At 39.7% G+C, this 16,210-nt stretch overlaps 2 protein-coding genes across 2 annotated transcripts in view; one reads left to right on the forward strand and one right to left on the reverse strand.

Annotated features, from left to right (window-relative positions):
• Positions 1 to 6: 6 nt before the first annotated feature.
• Positions 7 to 7,866, forward strand: NSA2 (NSA2 ribosome biogenesis factor). The gene is made up of 6 exons (XM_074995433.1): positions 7 to 115; positions 1,667 to 1,854; positions 2,829 to 2,979; positions 3,911 to 4,090; positions 4,310 to 4,502; positions 7,588 to 7,866. The coding sequence occupies exons 1-6, from the start codon at positions 113 to 115 to the stop codon at positions 7,653 to 7,655; spliced, it is 783 nt and encodes a 260-aa protein (XP_074851534.1). The 5' UTR covers positions 7 to 112; the 3' UTR covers positions 7,656 to 7,866.
• Positions 7,867 to 10,405: 2,539 nt separating this feature from the next.
• FAM169A (family with sequence similarity 169 member A) overlaps positions 10,406 to 16,210 on the reverse strand; it is a 46,343-nt gene continuing 40,538 nt past the window's right edge. The window contains exon 13 of the mRNA XM_074994235.1: positions 10,406 to 14,765. Coding sequence (XP_074850336.1) covers positions 14,217 to 14,765 — 549 coding nt within the window. The 3' untranslated portion in view covers positions 10,406 to 14,216. The remainder of the gene's footprint in view (positions 14,766 to 16,210) is intronic.

Consider the following 16,210-nt stretch of genomic DNA (forward strand, 5'->3'; position numbering starts at 1 on the left):
ACCCGGAGCCGTTTCCCAGCTGCACCAGTCTTTTCCTCTCGTGCGGCTGCCGCACAGGACCGTCGGCGGTTGAGAGCGGAGCGTGAGCTGCTGACTGCCGCACGCCGCCGCCATGGTGAGGGGCGGGGGTTTGGTTCTCGGGAAGAGTGGCCGTGCCGGTGGGAGGGGCGGCTGCTGGGACTGGAGCTCCCTTCTCACTCACTGCGGCGAGTCCGGAAGCAGCCCCCATTCCCGCGGGCTCGGGAGGGTTAAAAGACGCGCTTCTGTGACCAGAGCAGCCTCGCTCGGCCACGGTTGTTAGACGGCTAAAGCCGCGAGTCAGCGCCGAGAGAGCAGCGGGCTGGGTCCGGCTTCCCGGTGCCCTCTTCTTTACCTCCCCTTTGTTGTCCTGCTCTGGCGGAGCCCCGGCTGGGCGCTCTCCCCTTCGGAGCGCGCCCCACAGTTCAGATCCCTGCTCTGGAGGCAGGTGGCCTGATTCTCCAGCCCCCGCGGCGGCACTTCAGCTGGTGCCTCCCTGTGCACACAGACAACTCCGGGGTACTGCGCTACCCCGTCGCGGTGAAGGGGAGCCCAGTCATCGTACTAATCACAAACCTGCCAACAAAACCCAGTAAACTAACTCGGCTGTTGCGCCTCCAAGGCCTAATGGAAGAAGAGAATGTTTTACATCTGTTTTTGTAACAATTGCGAGATGGTCTGATCCTGTGATTTTTGGAGACCCAGTTAGTTGTAGCTAGATGGCTGTTTAAGCATTGGGCAATTAAACTAACTTACTGTTTTCTAAATCTAAACTGTAATTTCACTGCTTGCTATCACTTTCACGCAAGCTACCATTGCATTCTTGTGTGGTGAAACTCAGGCAGGAGGAAAGGGCTGTTGGGTGATGACAGAATACAGTATAATAATCCTTTGCTAATATGTACAGGCTTCCACCACCCTGTATAGGGATAAGTGGCATTTGGGTCATCCTGAAGGTGGGAGCATGGACTATGATAGTAGATCCAGCTCATTAATTGCAAATAGGTGTTGACATATGTGTTCAATTGTACATAGGATATCTGTTATCATAGTATGAGTATCATACAGCCTTAACTATTTATCCTCACAACACTCATATGAGACCTGGAAAGATTATTCTGCCCACTTCTCATAATGGAATTAAAACACAAATGCAGACATCATGCAGGAAGCATGTTGTGAAGTAAACCTGGGGATGTCTGCTTTATCTGCCTGGGAGAGGGGCTGTAGGGAAACTCTAGGAACAGATAAGCAACAGAAGGCTGCTTAAAGTGAGTAATGAGCTCTGATTTTATTTGTGTTAACACTAACCTACTTCAGTACCAGGAGTCTGTGGACAACAGAACCCATGTGTGCACATTCTATCCTGAACACTGCAAGGAACTGCCCCCTTTCAAACTTCTGATACTAACAGTTTTTGCTTATGCAAGGACTGTAACAGCATAGCGCTGTTATCAGTCCATTGTTAATTGATCATGTTGTACATGATGTATCCAACAGTTTTGAACTCAACTATCTGCAAGAAGTATTGTCATAATGTCAGATCTCTGGCATATAGTGTGTAGATCTGGGGAAATTGAGTATAGTGTGCACAAAGATTCTTGCCACATTTTACTAACTCTAAACAAAATATTCCTTGCACATACAGCCACAGAATGATTACATAGAGCTACACCGAAAGCGATATGGTTATCGCTTGGATCACCATGAAAAGAAGCGGAAGAAGGAGGGCCGTGAGGCTCATGAACGGTCAAAGAAGGCCAAGAAATTGATTGGGTTGAAGGCCAAACTCTACCATAAGCAGCGCCATGCTGAGAAGATACAAATGAAAAAGACGTGCGTATCTGCTTTTTCCTTCACATTGTTGATAGCTACATTGATGCCTAGTCACAACCTTAAACTATGAAATATTAAGCTACTGTCCATAGGAGGCCTGTTTAAATTATGCACTAAAACTTGAAACATGTATGGTTTACAGAAACAAATAATTTTGTGCCATACAGTACTCTTCCTTGCTTTCCCCCTCTATTCAGTGCTGTTAGTGGACCTATCATCCAGCACTAGAAGCATTACCAGTTATGAACATTAAACACTGGAACTGTTTCTGGCTTCTAACTGATGTACCAGTTGAAGGAATGGGGTGGGGTTTAATGTAACAATATAAAGTAATGTGTTAGGGCTTTCTATGACTTTGTAGTCATTCAGATACTTCTCTGTTGCCCTATAATGTTAACATCTTGAGAGGAAATTTTTCTCTTTACTTTAAGATTAGTATGGTAATTAAACTTATGTCAAGTTAAAATCACTTTTCCGTTTGACACTTGCACCTACTCTTATTGGAGATAACACTCAGATTATGAGTGAATTAATTAGAAAAAGTGTCTAACTCAGATGTTCTCAAACTGGAAGTTGTGAAGAAGTTATCCTCACAACTGCTGTCAGCCTCCATCTCAAATCTTACTTCACCTCCAGCATTTATAATAGTGTTAAATATTAAGTATTCTTAATCGATAAGGCATGGATGCGTTCAAAGTTTTGCTGTGTGAAAGGTGTCACCAATACCCCTGTGAGAACCATTGATTTAGCTGGTCTCTTGGACAGCATTTTGTGCATATTAAGTTTTAGTCAAACCCTGGGGTTGGAAAGAAGTTAAATCTGAGAGACCCTCTGAGCAGACATGAGGTAACATGGAAAGAGGCCAGTGTGATAATGGCTTATATTGTTAAGCTTCTCACTTCAGTTGTGGGTTTGTTTTTTTTTTTGGTACATCCTAAGGCTGTTTTTCTGAATACTTTTGGTTTTCTTTCTAGCATTAAGATGCACGAAAAGAGAAATACCAAGCAAAAGAATGATGAGAGAACCCCAGAAGGAGCTGTACCAGCATACCTGTTAGATAGAGAGGGGCAGTCAAGGGCAAAAGTTCTCTCCAACATGATCAAACAGAAACGAAAAGAAAAAGCTGTAAGTAACAACAGAAAAATTCAGATAATTACGGTTGCTAGGGTTTGTTTAATGATCAGGGTATTCATGCTGATTTCACTTGTAATCAAGAGGCAGAATCGAATATTGCAGGTTTGATTGGCATTAGGGATGTTAACTAAAAAGCATGAGGCTTACTGATATGTTAACTGACTAACAGGCTCTTTCCAGGGTTAACTCTGGCAGCAACCATCTGTGTCATGGTGGAACTCCACAGCTGTGGTGTGGCTTGATAGTGGGACCGGAGTTAAAATGGTTAATCCATTAAGTGCTCTGGATTAACTTTTAACATCCCTGATTAGCATATTAAGCACTTTTTTGCAGTACATAAACTCAGCATAATCATACCTGCAAACATTTCTAATGGCAGAACTACTGAGTCAGAAAAATAAATAGCAAACATATACAGTAACTTACTTCTTATGAAATTTAGCAACAGTGTTAAATCATAGGGCTGGAAGGGACCTCAGGAGATCATCTAGTCCAGCCCCCTGCTTCAAGCAGGATCAACCCACGCTAAGTCATCCCAGCTCGTACCTTGTCAAGCCAGGACTTAAAATTGTCGAGAGATGGCGAGTACACCATAGACTTCAATAAAATGTGGGGAGGAAGAACAATGAGTAATGTTTCTTGATTTAAAAAATTACAAGAAAACTAACTACTAAAATCATATTGTCTAACAGAGATAAAGAATTCAGATGTTTTGAGACAAGTGTGTCCTTATGCTAATTGTCCCACCATGTCAGACTGACAAATCTTTTATAAATGTTTAATACAATATATAAGAATTGCTATACTTAGTTATATAAAAGGAGGAACTATAACTTTCCTATAGTAAAATTGTTTTTTATTCTTTAATAAATTCCCTTCCATTTACCAACACTTTAATATTGCTACTGGTCCTTCTTTGTAGGGGAAATGGGAAGTTCCTGTGCCAAAAGTCCGGGCACAAGGAGAAACAGAAGTTTTAAAGGTGATCCGTACAGGAAAGAGAAAAAAGAAGGCCTGGAAGAGGATGGTTACCAAAGTCTGTTTTGTTGGGGATGGCTTTACTCGAAAACCTCCTAAATATGAACGATTTATTCGACCAATGGTAAATTACTTGTATAAAACCATGATTTAAAACAGGAGCAGGCAAAATATGACCTGCAGGCTGGATGTGGCGTGCCAAGACACCGGATCCAGCTGGTTAAAAAAAAAACCATAGCATTTCAATCATTTTGCATTGTAATTCCTTAAAATACAGGAATTATGTTGTAGTTAGTTGTTTTTTTTTAGTAATGGTGTTAATGATTTTATGTTTACACAATAGGGCTTGCGTTTCAAGAAGGCTCACGTAACGCATCCTGAACTTAAAGCTACATTTTGTTTACCAATCCTTGGTGTAAAGAAGAATCCCTCTTCCCCTCTATACACAACATTGGGGGTAATTACCAAAGGTACCGTCATTGAGGTGAACGTGAGCGAGCTTGGGCTTGTAACTCAAGGGGGCAAAGTTATCTGGGGTAAGTGTCCAACAAGAAGTTATCAGCTGTATTCCATAGCTAGTCTAGAATATTATCAATAAGCAAACATTTGAGTCTAGTTTATTTTATAAGCTTTGTTAGTCTTAAATCCTTTGATATTTACAAAATGGATTAAAGTCTAAGGGTCCAAAATTAGCAATAAAATTCCAAAAAAATTGAAAATTACATTTTTAGTTTATTTGTGTTCAAGATTCTTATTTGCTCTTCTGTTTTATTAAGCCGTAGCCTTAATCCTGCAAAGACTTAAGCAAATATGTAACTTCATGAATTATGAGTAGTTAGTTTCAAGTATCTGCAAAACTGTTCGTAGGATCTGGATTAATGTTTCTAGAAGTTGTATAGTTAAAGTGGACAAATTCCTGAACTCAGAATTTAGCAGGTTAGCATTAGAGGCTTCTTTTTTCCCTTGTAGTTAAATGTAGTTGTTTTGGGGTTTGAAGTTGCATCATCATGCATTCAGAAATCTGAAGGGTGCTTCCATAAATAAACTAAGAAGTTAAGGTGAAGTCTCATTTTTCTTAAAGAATGATTACATTAATAAACACATTTTTAATACTGCATTTAGTTTTGTAATCGGAATCTAACTAGACTATACAGGATAGCATTGATGCAGGGGACTTTAAGGTGAATAAACTTACATTTCTTCTCATAACACAGGAACTAAGGACCACCCCTTGAAATTAATAAGTTGCAGGTTCAAAACAAAAGGAAGTATTTTTTTACCCCACACAATGCAGTCAACCTGTGGAATTCTGTCAGAGGATGTTGAAGGCCAAGATGCTAACAGTAATCAGAAAAAGAAATAGAATTTCATGAAGGATATGTTGATCAGTGGTTGTGAGCCAGGATGGGCAATGATGGGCGTCCATAGCCTCTGTTTGCAAGAAGCTGGGACTGGGCAACAGAGAATCAGTCATTTAAGGAGCTATCATTTTTTCAAAAAAAAAAAAAAGCAAGGGGAAAGTGGTAGATACAGTATTCCCAGACTTTAGTAAAGCATTTGATGTAGTCTCACATAACCTTATACACAAACTAGGGAAATACAACATTGATGGAGCTACTATAAGGTGGGGACAACTGCTCGGATTATTGTTCTCATAGGCATTGTCTACACTACAAAAATAACTTCAAAATTGCTTACTTCGAAGTAAGCAGCTTCGAAGTAGAGCATCTGCACACTCCCTACTTCAAAGTTAAACTTGGAAGTAGGGCACTAGTCCATTCCCAGGAGTGGAGTAAGGAGTTCAAAGTAGGGAGCCTAACTTCAAAGTTCACTTCAAAGTAAGGGAAAATGTGTGTGGACTCTTTGCTGGCTACTTCAATGTAGTGCCTACCTTTGAAGTTAATTCCTAGTGTAGATGCACCCATAGAATAGTTATGGTTCAGTCATGCTGCAAGGGCATAACAGATGGGGTTCCGCAGGGATCAGCAGTAAGACCAGTTCAGTTCTGTATCTTCATCAGGGTTTAGATAATGGCATAGGGAGTACACTTGTGAAGTTTGTGGATGATACCAAGCTAGGAGGGATTGGCAAGTGCTCTGAAAGATAGGGTTATAATTCAAAATGATCCAGACAAACTGAGAAAATGGCCTGAGAGAAACAGGAATAAGTTTGATAAAGACAAATGCAAAGTATTGCATTTAGAGAGGCGCAGTCAGTTTCTCACACACGAAATGGGAAATGACTGTCTGGGAAGAAGTACTGCAGAGAGGGATCTAGGAGTCATAGTAGACCATAAGCTAAATATGAGTCAGCGTGACACACAAAAGTCCAAACATGATTCTGAGCAGCACGGAGAGTGTCATAAGCAAGAAGTAATAATTTTCTATTATCCGCTGATTAGGCCTCATTTGGAGTACTATGTCCAGTTCAGGACCCCGTATTTCATGAAGGATGTGGAGAAATTGGAGACATTCTTGAGAAAAGCAACAGAAATGATCTAAGGTCTAGAAAACATGAGGGAGGGATGACTGAAAGAATTGGGTTTGTTTAGTTTGGAAGAGAGAAGAAAGAAGAGCTATAACAACTTTCAAGTATCTAAAAGCGTGTTACAAGGAGGAAGGAGATAAAATTATTCTCCTTAACCTCTGATAGGATAAGCAGCAATAAGTTTAAATTGTAACAAGGCAGGTTTAGGTTGGATGTTAGGGGTGCATCTACAGTAGGAACTCACTTTTAAGTTAGGCACCACTTTGAAGTAGCCACCAGACAGTCTACATACATTTTCCCTTAGTTCAAAGTTACCTCCAAAGCCCAACTTCAAAGTCCTCACTCCATTCCTGGGAATGGAGTAGTGCCCTACTTCGAAGTAAGGAGTGTGTGGATGCTCATCTTTGAAGTTGCTTACTTCAAAGTACAAACTTCAAAGTTGCTTATTTGGAAGTTGTACTTTGAAGTAAGCAACTCCAAAGTTATTTTTGTAGTGTAGCCACAGCCTAGGAAAAGCTTCCTGTCAGAGTGGTTAAATACCAGAATAAATTGCCTAGGGAGGCTGTGGAATCTCCATCATGGGAGATATTTAAGAGCAAGTTAGACAAACATCTGTCAGGGATGATCTGGATGGTGCTTGGTCCTGTGCAGGGGCCTGGAGTCAATCTCATGAAGTCCCTTCCAATTCTAGTATTCTGGGATTACCTGGGGCTTCAGAGGGAAAGAACACACCTGCCACTGTCAGAAGAGACAATATTGGGCTATAGGGACCTTTACTCTGAGTCAATCTGGCCATTATGTACATTTAATTGTATTTCAGGACAAAGTTTATTTTCTGTAGTAGTAGAAGCTGTTGGAAGGTGATACTTTGTCTGCAGGCCCCTGAGTAAGGTGTGTATGTGGGGAATCCAGCTCTGCACTCCTGGAAGGGATGGGGTCACGGATAGCCAGCTCTCAGCACTATCCAGAGCACACGACACTGGTTGTCTTCCACCAGTCCTTAATGCTGCTCAGAGTGTGTGGCATGGTCTGTCCACCACCCTACCTTTGAATTGCTGCGGCCTTGGGCAAATGCTGTCACATCTGCAGGCCTGAACTTTGTTCCTAAATTCTTTTTTTTTTTTTTTCCTTTAGGAAAATATGCACAGGTAACAAATAATCCAGAAAATGATGGATGCATTAATGCAGTTTTGCTTGTTTGAAGGGGGTCTTACTAAATACTGTACATGGACTCTTACAAAATCAAGACAAGTAAATCAATGAGTTTGGAAGCTAATGGTTCCCAAACACCAAGCATCAAATTTGAACGCAAGGGAGGAAGACTGAAGAACCTAACACTCAAGTTCCTGAAATTTTTACAAGTACTGTTTGTTTCATTGAACATTAACAGAATAAAGTCAGTCAGCTTTCCAATTGTGTGTTTTTTTTTGTTGGGACTAAGTTATTTTTTTCTAAATTTTTTACTGTTGTTCTTAACTGAAGGTGATGGTTGCTCTTCTGCAATTTGTAATGCAGGAAATCACTTCAAATGTCTACTTGTAAAAGAAAATGCAAGTGAGGCTCTTGAGTGGGAAACAGAGGGCAGAGTCCTGTATACAAACTGCCCCCTGGAGCCTATATTAAGCTGGGGTCCTAAAGGTAGATGAAGGCCAGCAGAAACCCCAGACACAGAGGAGAAAAACTGAGTTGATTATGTTCCAGTGAGGGCCAAGCAACTGCAGCAATGAGTGCTGATTGTGAGAACTGCACAGCCCATAGGGCATGTTTAGCCATATTTCCAGTTGCCTTAAATTTACGTGGTGGTGGGAAAACCCCATAGAGCGGAGATGTACACCTATCTTCTCAAATTCACATGTTCATCTATGAGCTAATGGAGAGAACATGGAGGAAGCAGTGCAGCTGGGAGAAGGGAAGGAGAGAGGCCTAGCTTCATAGTGATATCTGAGCACAAGTAATAGTACTCATATTTTAGTACTTGCCACTAGATATTCTCTAAGTCAGAACTGCAGTTTGAAGGGAAAAGAATCTGACTTGCGGTCATCAGCCACCTGAAAGCATGTGCAGTTTGAACAGATCTTTCCCAGATGCAGGGATTGCCAGAAGTGTCCATCTTTATCCTATGCAGGAACCTATTATCTTCATCATCATCCCGCCCACTCCCAAATCTCAGCTGCATCAGAAGATGCACAGTAAGATCATGGCTCTGTGCTTCCAGGCAAGGAGGTATAGAAGCTGACTTGGCTTGAAGCAAGAGTAGATGGAGTAACTAGAGACCTCAGCGCTTTTACACATCAACTAATATAAACAAGGAAATAATTTTTAACAGGTTCTTTGATGCATTACAAGAGCCCTATGCTGCATGATCACATTTCTAGCTCCTTACGTGTATGCTTATAAACATAGGCTTTTCAAATAATAGGCAAAATACAAAATAGAATATAAATTAAGGTCCCAAACCTGCACACATTTGTACACGTCAGTCTATAATCCCCCCTCTTAAGCAAGCTTTGTATTAAAAACATTGTTGCACGATCATGGCATATTTTATTTCTTAAAGCCCCAGCTCCAGGAGTCAGATAATTTTATTTAAGTAAAAACTGATGCTTATGTAAAGCTCCAGCTGTCATAGTTGTAGACAAAAGGGCTCAGAGCTCCAATGGTATTTAGACTTGCGACTTACATTGATGTCAAGATCTTTGATGTTCTAGCCAAGATGCCTAAAATCCCCTTAACAGTGATTTTTCTGGACCTGAGTCATTTGAATGCTTGGGATTGATGACACTACATATATCAAAGGGTTGCTGACAGGCATAAAATGCAGCATATGCCCAGTACAAGTGGTTGGAAAACTGGGACCTAAGTCTGTAAGAAACTACCATTAAATGGATCAAGCTAAATGCAATTTAACTGCAGAAAGTTTCCATCTAAAGTTGTGTTCATGCACTGACTGGCTTAACTGCATTTTTTTAAAGCTAGAATTTGAGTCTATTTTAGGCAAATCTTGGCAGTATTGTATTTCCCATGACTACACCTTCTAATTCGTTAATTGCAGTTTTCAGACATTCATACAACGAACAAGCAAAAAAGCATGACTGCTTTGAATTTAATGAGGATCACAAGCAAATACAGTGTGTGCTAATATTTGCTTCAGGTGAGGAAGACTTTGTTGTTAAATCTTCACACACAGTAAGTTACAGACAGTTAAAGGAATGTTTTCATGTACCTGTGGTCCCCATTTATGATATCAAAATTTCAAATGCATGTTTTCGCTTCAGTCATTTTCAAGCTGTAAGCACAATCCACTGTTAGTGGCACAATACAGTTCCTTCCAGGAAGGACAACAATTGCAGCAATATCTCCCAGGCACCATACAGAGCCACAGTAGCCTCACTGCAGGGTTTGCATGTATTCACCTGCAGGATCAGGACCCACATGTGACGTCTATCTCCTCTCAACTTACATTTTTATTACTCCAATCTGTAGAGGATTGTGTTGCAATTTATATTTTGTTACTATTTTAAAGTTAAGGTTAAAAAAATTTTAACTAGCTTGACTGGATATATTATTTGTTGTATCTTATACCTCTAGTGGCTTAGTCTGAAGTTATTTATTAAAACAAATGCAGACATGAAACTATAAAATAGGAAGCAAGGGGGAAAATCAGTTTTGTCTTGCAGTTCACATTTTAGACTTTAATCCTAGGTCTTATTGAATAGTATTTTTCATTAGGTGAAAAGTTTGATTTTGTTAAATTATTCTATTTATTCCGTACTCTGGTTATTAGTGAGCATTCACAGGTCTGTGGTAGTATTTAAATTATACGTTAAAATTAATAGTTAAATACTGATATTTGGAGAATTAAAAATTGTACCTTAGTGAGCTAGTGGGAAGGAAAACGTTTGCATCCCCTGTGCTAAACAGCAAATACTGAAACCAAGAAAGAAAATTCACAAAATATAAGTTTAATTACTACTTTGAAACATCTCAAAAGCCATCAAGACAATACCAAAGGAAAAACTAAAAATACTATAACAAGACTTAATACAGTAATCCAGAATAGCAGAACATCTTCCATAAGAGATTTGTAAACACAGTACCACGTGTTTAGAAAACACCTAACAGCACATTTATGAAAATAAACTTAAAATGTATCTCCTTGAAAATATGGTTTGAGAATGGTGTATCATTTCAGAGTGGAGCACATAAGCTGACATCTTGTATATGTATAACTGGTGTTGATGTATTTGTAAATTAGATTTAATTACTGAAGTCCATGACTATTGTGAGTGTGCGGGGGACAGCAAACAATAAGGGACAAAACAGGCATCAAGCTAAAAGTAAAATTCTATTTCTGAAAGAAGACATAAGTTTAATGTGATGAGTTCTGGGAAACAGGATGAGGACACTATTTCTGCATGAAATGAACACAGCTTTTACATAGAAAAGAATATGAATTTGTAGGAAACAGAACAAATCTTCATGAAAATTAGTGAGCAACACAAGAAGACATGAACAAATGATAGATGGTTTTGTATTTCAACCTAAGGGTAAGGCTGCGAGATCACAAGTTAGTGTTGTTTAAGTTCTGGTCATAGTGTAAGTAAGGCTCAATAATAATGCTGTTTTCTTTAGTGGTCCATATACTTTTCCACATCATGTTTTAGTGAAATTTGGTACAAACTGTATAAAAAATCAAACACTGTTCTAATTAGGATTGCTGGTGTAGTAAGACTTTAAAAAGTTCTCACAGTTCATAAGTAATCAAACAAGAAAGGCAGTATTTTATTTGTTAAGCCAAAAACTGGATAATTATTTCCCAAAGTTAAACACTTAATTGACAAGCTTAGTTGTAAATGGGGATGTTCTCTTTGCAATAGTATAGCAGAAGGTATATTTGAGATTATGCTATATTGCAACTATACTTTCAGCATTTTAAGAAAATGAATTCTTTTGTGTGAGTAGCTTGATTTCACCAGCTCATAATTAATCATGAGATAGCAGATAGCAAACAAGACACTTAGCTCAAATGACTGATGTGGTGTTCTCTACTCATGGGATCTCCATAGTAGCAGCAAAATGGCCATAATAAGTCTTAATTATGAACTTGTTCTCCATATTCACATTTTCCTAATTATCAAGGGCCTGATTCTGATCTGTTCTGTTGATTTTACACAAGTATCTCCTTTGGACATCAGTTAGTAACTTGGTTTATGCCAGTTTCAGTGAGTCCTCTTTCAACCTCAGACTCTGTTCTTGCAGCTAATGAAAACAAGTGAAGTTTTACTGTTGAAATACTGATTGGTGTTGATTAGGTAACTGCAAATGTTCAATGAACAGGAAATATTTGATACTGGATATGTTAGTATACGATACTTCTGGGTTATCCAGATGAGGGAGAAAAACACTCAAGTCAACTAACTTTAAATGCAGCAGGGTAGTGTGCATGGTCTTAAAAATCCTGTTATTTAACAACTGAAAATAAAAGTGAGTTTTAATTAAAAGTAGATATTTTTAAGTATCTACTGAAGTACATGAGTTTTACTCTTTCCAGCTAACAGCCTAACATTCATATCTGCCACTTTTTAAAATGTTCTGTACATTTAAAAAAAACCAACATCTTTTTACGTTAACCATCTGCCCCTAAGAAGTTTAACTCTTTAACAAACAAAAGAAAAAAAGTGTTTTTGAATTGTCTATTTCACAAAAAAATCTTAGCACTAAAGGAGAAGCCACAACATACATAACGAAGTTCTTCTTGTGTGCTTTATAGAAAACGTTTAATTGGTTTTAGAAAGGCTGCAGGTTCACTTGAATATTTATAAACAATTAAGAAAATTTCTACTTATACGTCTCATCCACAATGGTCATATACAACAAATGTACATTTACAGGAAAAGTTGCAATACTTTTAGGAAATACAGATATAACTCAGTGATTTTATGAACCCCAATTCCACAGCATATGTAATACAAGCCTCTAAAAAACCTGCACCCTCATTTTAAAGTGAGTGAAGAGTTTAAAAGAACAAGGGTGTTTCACCAGTTAAGTAAGAGTAACTTTTTCACCTAAAAAGTTAAACTGTACATCCATAAAATGAAAGCAGATTCTTATACTTGCTTCATAGAGGATAAAAATTAAAAGATCATTGATGTTATTCAAGTGAACCTTTTATTTAAAAACCCTAAAGAGAAATAAGTAGGTATCACCAATTTTGAGACATTTAGGAGCCAACTTTTGCTCATCAATCTTACAAAATGTCAAGAGTACAAATTAGTCAAATTTCTTCCTTTCTGTGCCTGCACCACTGTTCTGACTTATTCCTGAGTTTTCACCCATTATTGCAGGAGCTTCATTATTGAACAGAAATAAATGATTATTTAAAAACATGTACCTGATGTGTGATGTTGCAGTTTGAGTCAAATATGTTCAGAGGTATCTCTGAAGATGGGGTGAAGAGGATTATTCAGAAACACACAGGGTATTTTCCCCCCCTTACTGTGCCCGTCTTAATGCTTCAAGCTTTGGTGTTACTATCCAAGTAGTACCAAACTTGAAAGCTGTTATCCCAGGAATTACACCAGAATCAGGGCTACTTCGCTTTTTCATCTAAGTGCAACAATTTCCTAGTAGTTACACAGAGACAATAATTTGGCATATAAGGATGTTTGCTGAAACCCTGATTAATATTTACTTTACACTAATGAAATATCATGGTGTACCTGGAATTTTGGGGGCCTACAGGAGTCAAGCACCTGATAGACATCATGTTTAATGGCTGCTGAATGGACCAGTTAAGTATTTGGAAGATAGCAGGTAGCACTCCCTGTTTAGCCCATTTCCAGCAGGAAAGGTATTTTCTGCAATAAGACACAAAGGTAAATGATCAAGAACTAAATCAGCACAAGTCCCTAGTTAGGGGACTAGTTAGGGTGGCACATGGAACAGTTCTATAAATGTATTGGCAGCTCAGTGCACAAGTAAAAGTAGATGTTGTACAACTTACGCTTAATGCTGAATTTTGAAGCTATAAAATGTATAACTTACCATCATTCATGCTCCACTAAAAAGCTTCATTATTGTATTGTACAATGCTAGACATTGTTTTGATAGTGCTTCAGGACTGGGGCCCAGCTATTCTCATTTCAAATGAATAGCAAGCGGGATATGGATGGAGGAGTGGAAAAAAATCAGTTCACCTAAAACTTAATACTGGAGAAAATACAGCTAACAATGTTCATGTTATTTTGGCCCATTAAGTTGTAACATTAGTTCTTGTGTATGCTCCCTTATCTTGTGATCAATCTTTACGTCATACATTCTTTTCCTCTTTTCTCTGATAATCTGGGGTTCCTCCTCCTCCGTCCTGTTTCTGTCTCAAACAAAGAACACAAATTTGTTAATATCTGTATGAAATCCTGCCCTCACTGAAGTCAATGGGTTTAGGATTTCACAGATGGTGTTTTCTTCTAACAATTTTAATCTTTATTGTAAATTCTTTTGCATCACTAGCTTAACTTCCATTTATTCAGCATTAATCCTTTATAAAAGGAGAAGACTGGTCATTTACTTCCATACCCTGATGAAGCTCATTGTATAGTGGTTAAAAATTCAAGAAAAGTTGAGGAAAGGTGGTGAGTTCCAACGGGAAGTCCAACCCAAACTTCTAAATGTGTGTGTGCTTGGTGTCCTGTGCAGTTAAATAATTCCCTAATTTAAACAAAGTAATAATTTACAGACAGCTGGATTAGCAACTGACTTCATTGTTAAACTGGCTTTCCTTTCTTCTTGGGTGGTCCTTTGTATCCTTTGGCCTTCCTTCGTAAGTTCCTCCGATCTACTATTGGTACCTCAATTTCTGCTTCTTCTGAGCTACTGTCAGCAGCTCTTTCTGCTGCTGTCTGGGTGTACGGATCCATCTGCTCAGAAGATTCTTCAGACTGCTCTTCTGATTGGTTCTTTTGTCCTTCTGAATTTTGTTGGAATGACACATCCTCAAGTTCAACCACTATCAAAGAACTCTGGCCAAGGACAACAGGGGTTTCTTGTGAGTCATGTCCTGCTTCCTCACTTTGCTCTTCCATGGAAGAAGGTGCATTAGGTGACACATTTTCAGAAGCTGATTCTTCTAATGCTTCAGTTACCACAGAGTCTGAAAGGCCATTATCAGATGGTTCTTCCTTTTGCATCGAAGTTATAGTATCTGCACTTTCATCACATGATTTCTTCCTCTGGGCTGCTTCCTGCTCCTCTTCAGTGCCCTCTTTTTCCATACGTTCCTCAGTCAGTATTTCTGGAACAGTTGTGTTCATAACCTGGAGGAAAGAACAATAGTCAAAACAATCACGGGGACAATTCACATGTTCTTGAGCTGGAACGCACACACTGGTTCTTCCTCTGCAAGGTGCTAAATAGTGGGAGTTGACGTAATCCGCAATTTAAAGTACTGAGTGCGCTATAAGCAATCTTCTCCTTCCCCTCCTACAAACCAACTTCCAGATTTTGCCTAAAACATTTGAAATACAAAAATTCAGAGGACCACTTACATGCACTGGGGCACACTTCAAGATTAGTGCAAAGGAAGCAAATGGACACTGGATTTTCTGTACCTGTTCCAATAGGAAGCATTCCATTTGACACCTATAGTTGTCAGTGCCTTTAGATCATAAATTCTTTGGGATGTGGATGTCCCACTCTATTATACCTAATATAAGCTATCTGTCTTCATGGTCAAGGCCCTACAAATCTGATCATCTCTCAGGCTATGTCTACACGACAGCATAAAGGCAGTTAGCTCAATTTTACAATGCGACTGTCTTCAATGTGAATACAATTAGGTCAAATTTAAGAAGTGCTAAGGCTGACATTCTTGCATCGACCATCTGATGCAGCACAATGCCAAAGGTCGAATTAAGGCTAGCGTGGAAACAGCGTTTCTTTAAATCGATTTCATTAGCCTCCAGAGGTATTATCATATGTCTAGAATATGTACGTTTTGTCCATTTTCACCACCTCTGCTCTCCAGGTGTGCAGAAAGTAGGAAAGAGAAAGGTCGGCAATTGGAATTAATTTCTTTTGATTACTTCTAGCCATGAAAGAGAGCCCCAGCATGAAGCCATGAGGAGAGTCAGGATCTCATTTCAGCTGAGGGGCTAGCTCCCACCCCTCCACACCACATGGCGGCTTGGCTGTTGGGACCAGACAGCAGCACGTCCTGCCATGCGTGGGGTGAAGGCTTCTTCCCCGCACAGGAAGTGGCAGGAGAGGCCAAGAAACTTCTTTTCTGTGCTTCACATTTGTATGGGACAGCCCCCCTGCCCGACAGGCACTAGCTTCCGCCCCACCACACCATGTGCCAGCTGTGCAGTGCCGACCATGCTTCCAGACAGCAGTATGTCCTGGCCTGCATGGGGTGAAGGCTTCTGTGCTTCTCATTTTCCAGGGACTCACCAAGTGCCCTGGGGCTGTCTCCCCCAGCAGCAAATATTTTTGGGGGCTGGCTGGCCCGAGAGGCAACACACACCAGGGTAATGGTTCCGTGTGTGGGAAACATTTTGCGGGGCTGGCTGGCCCCTAAGAGGCAATACACTTGGGGGGTATGGCTCCCCCGGTGGCATTTATTTTCAGGGCTGCCCCCCACCACCCACCCTCTGCCTAAGAAACCTGCTGACCACACCATGTCAACTGGTCCCTCAGATTGCTTCTGGCAGATGATGTTTTGTTAGGGGACTGGCACCCAGCAGCATCTATTTTCAGGGCT

Source organism: Carettochelys insculpta, chromosome 5 (genome assembly GCF_033958435.1).
Source record: "Carettochelys insculpta isolate YL-2023 chromosome 5, ASM3395843v1, whole genome shotgun sequence".
NCBI lineage: Eukaryota > Metazoa > Chordata > Testudines > Carettochelyidae > Carettochelys > Carettochelys insculpta.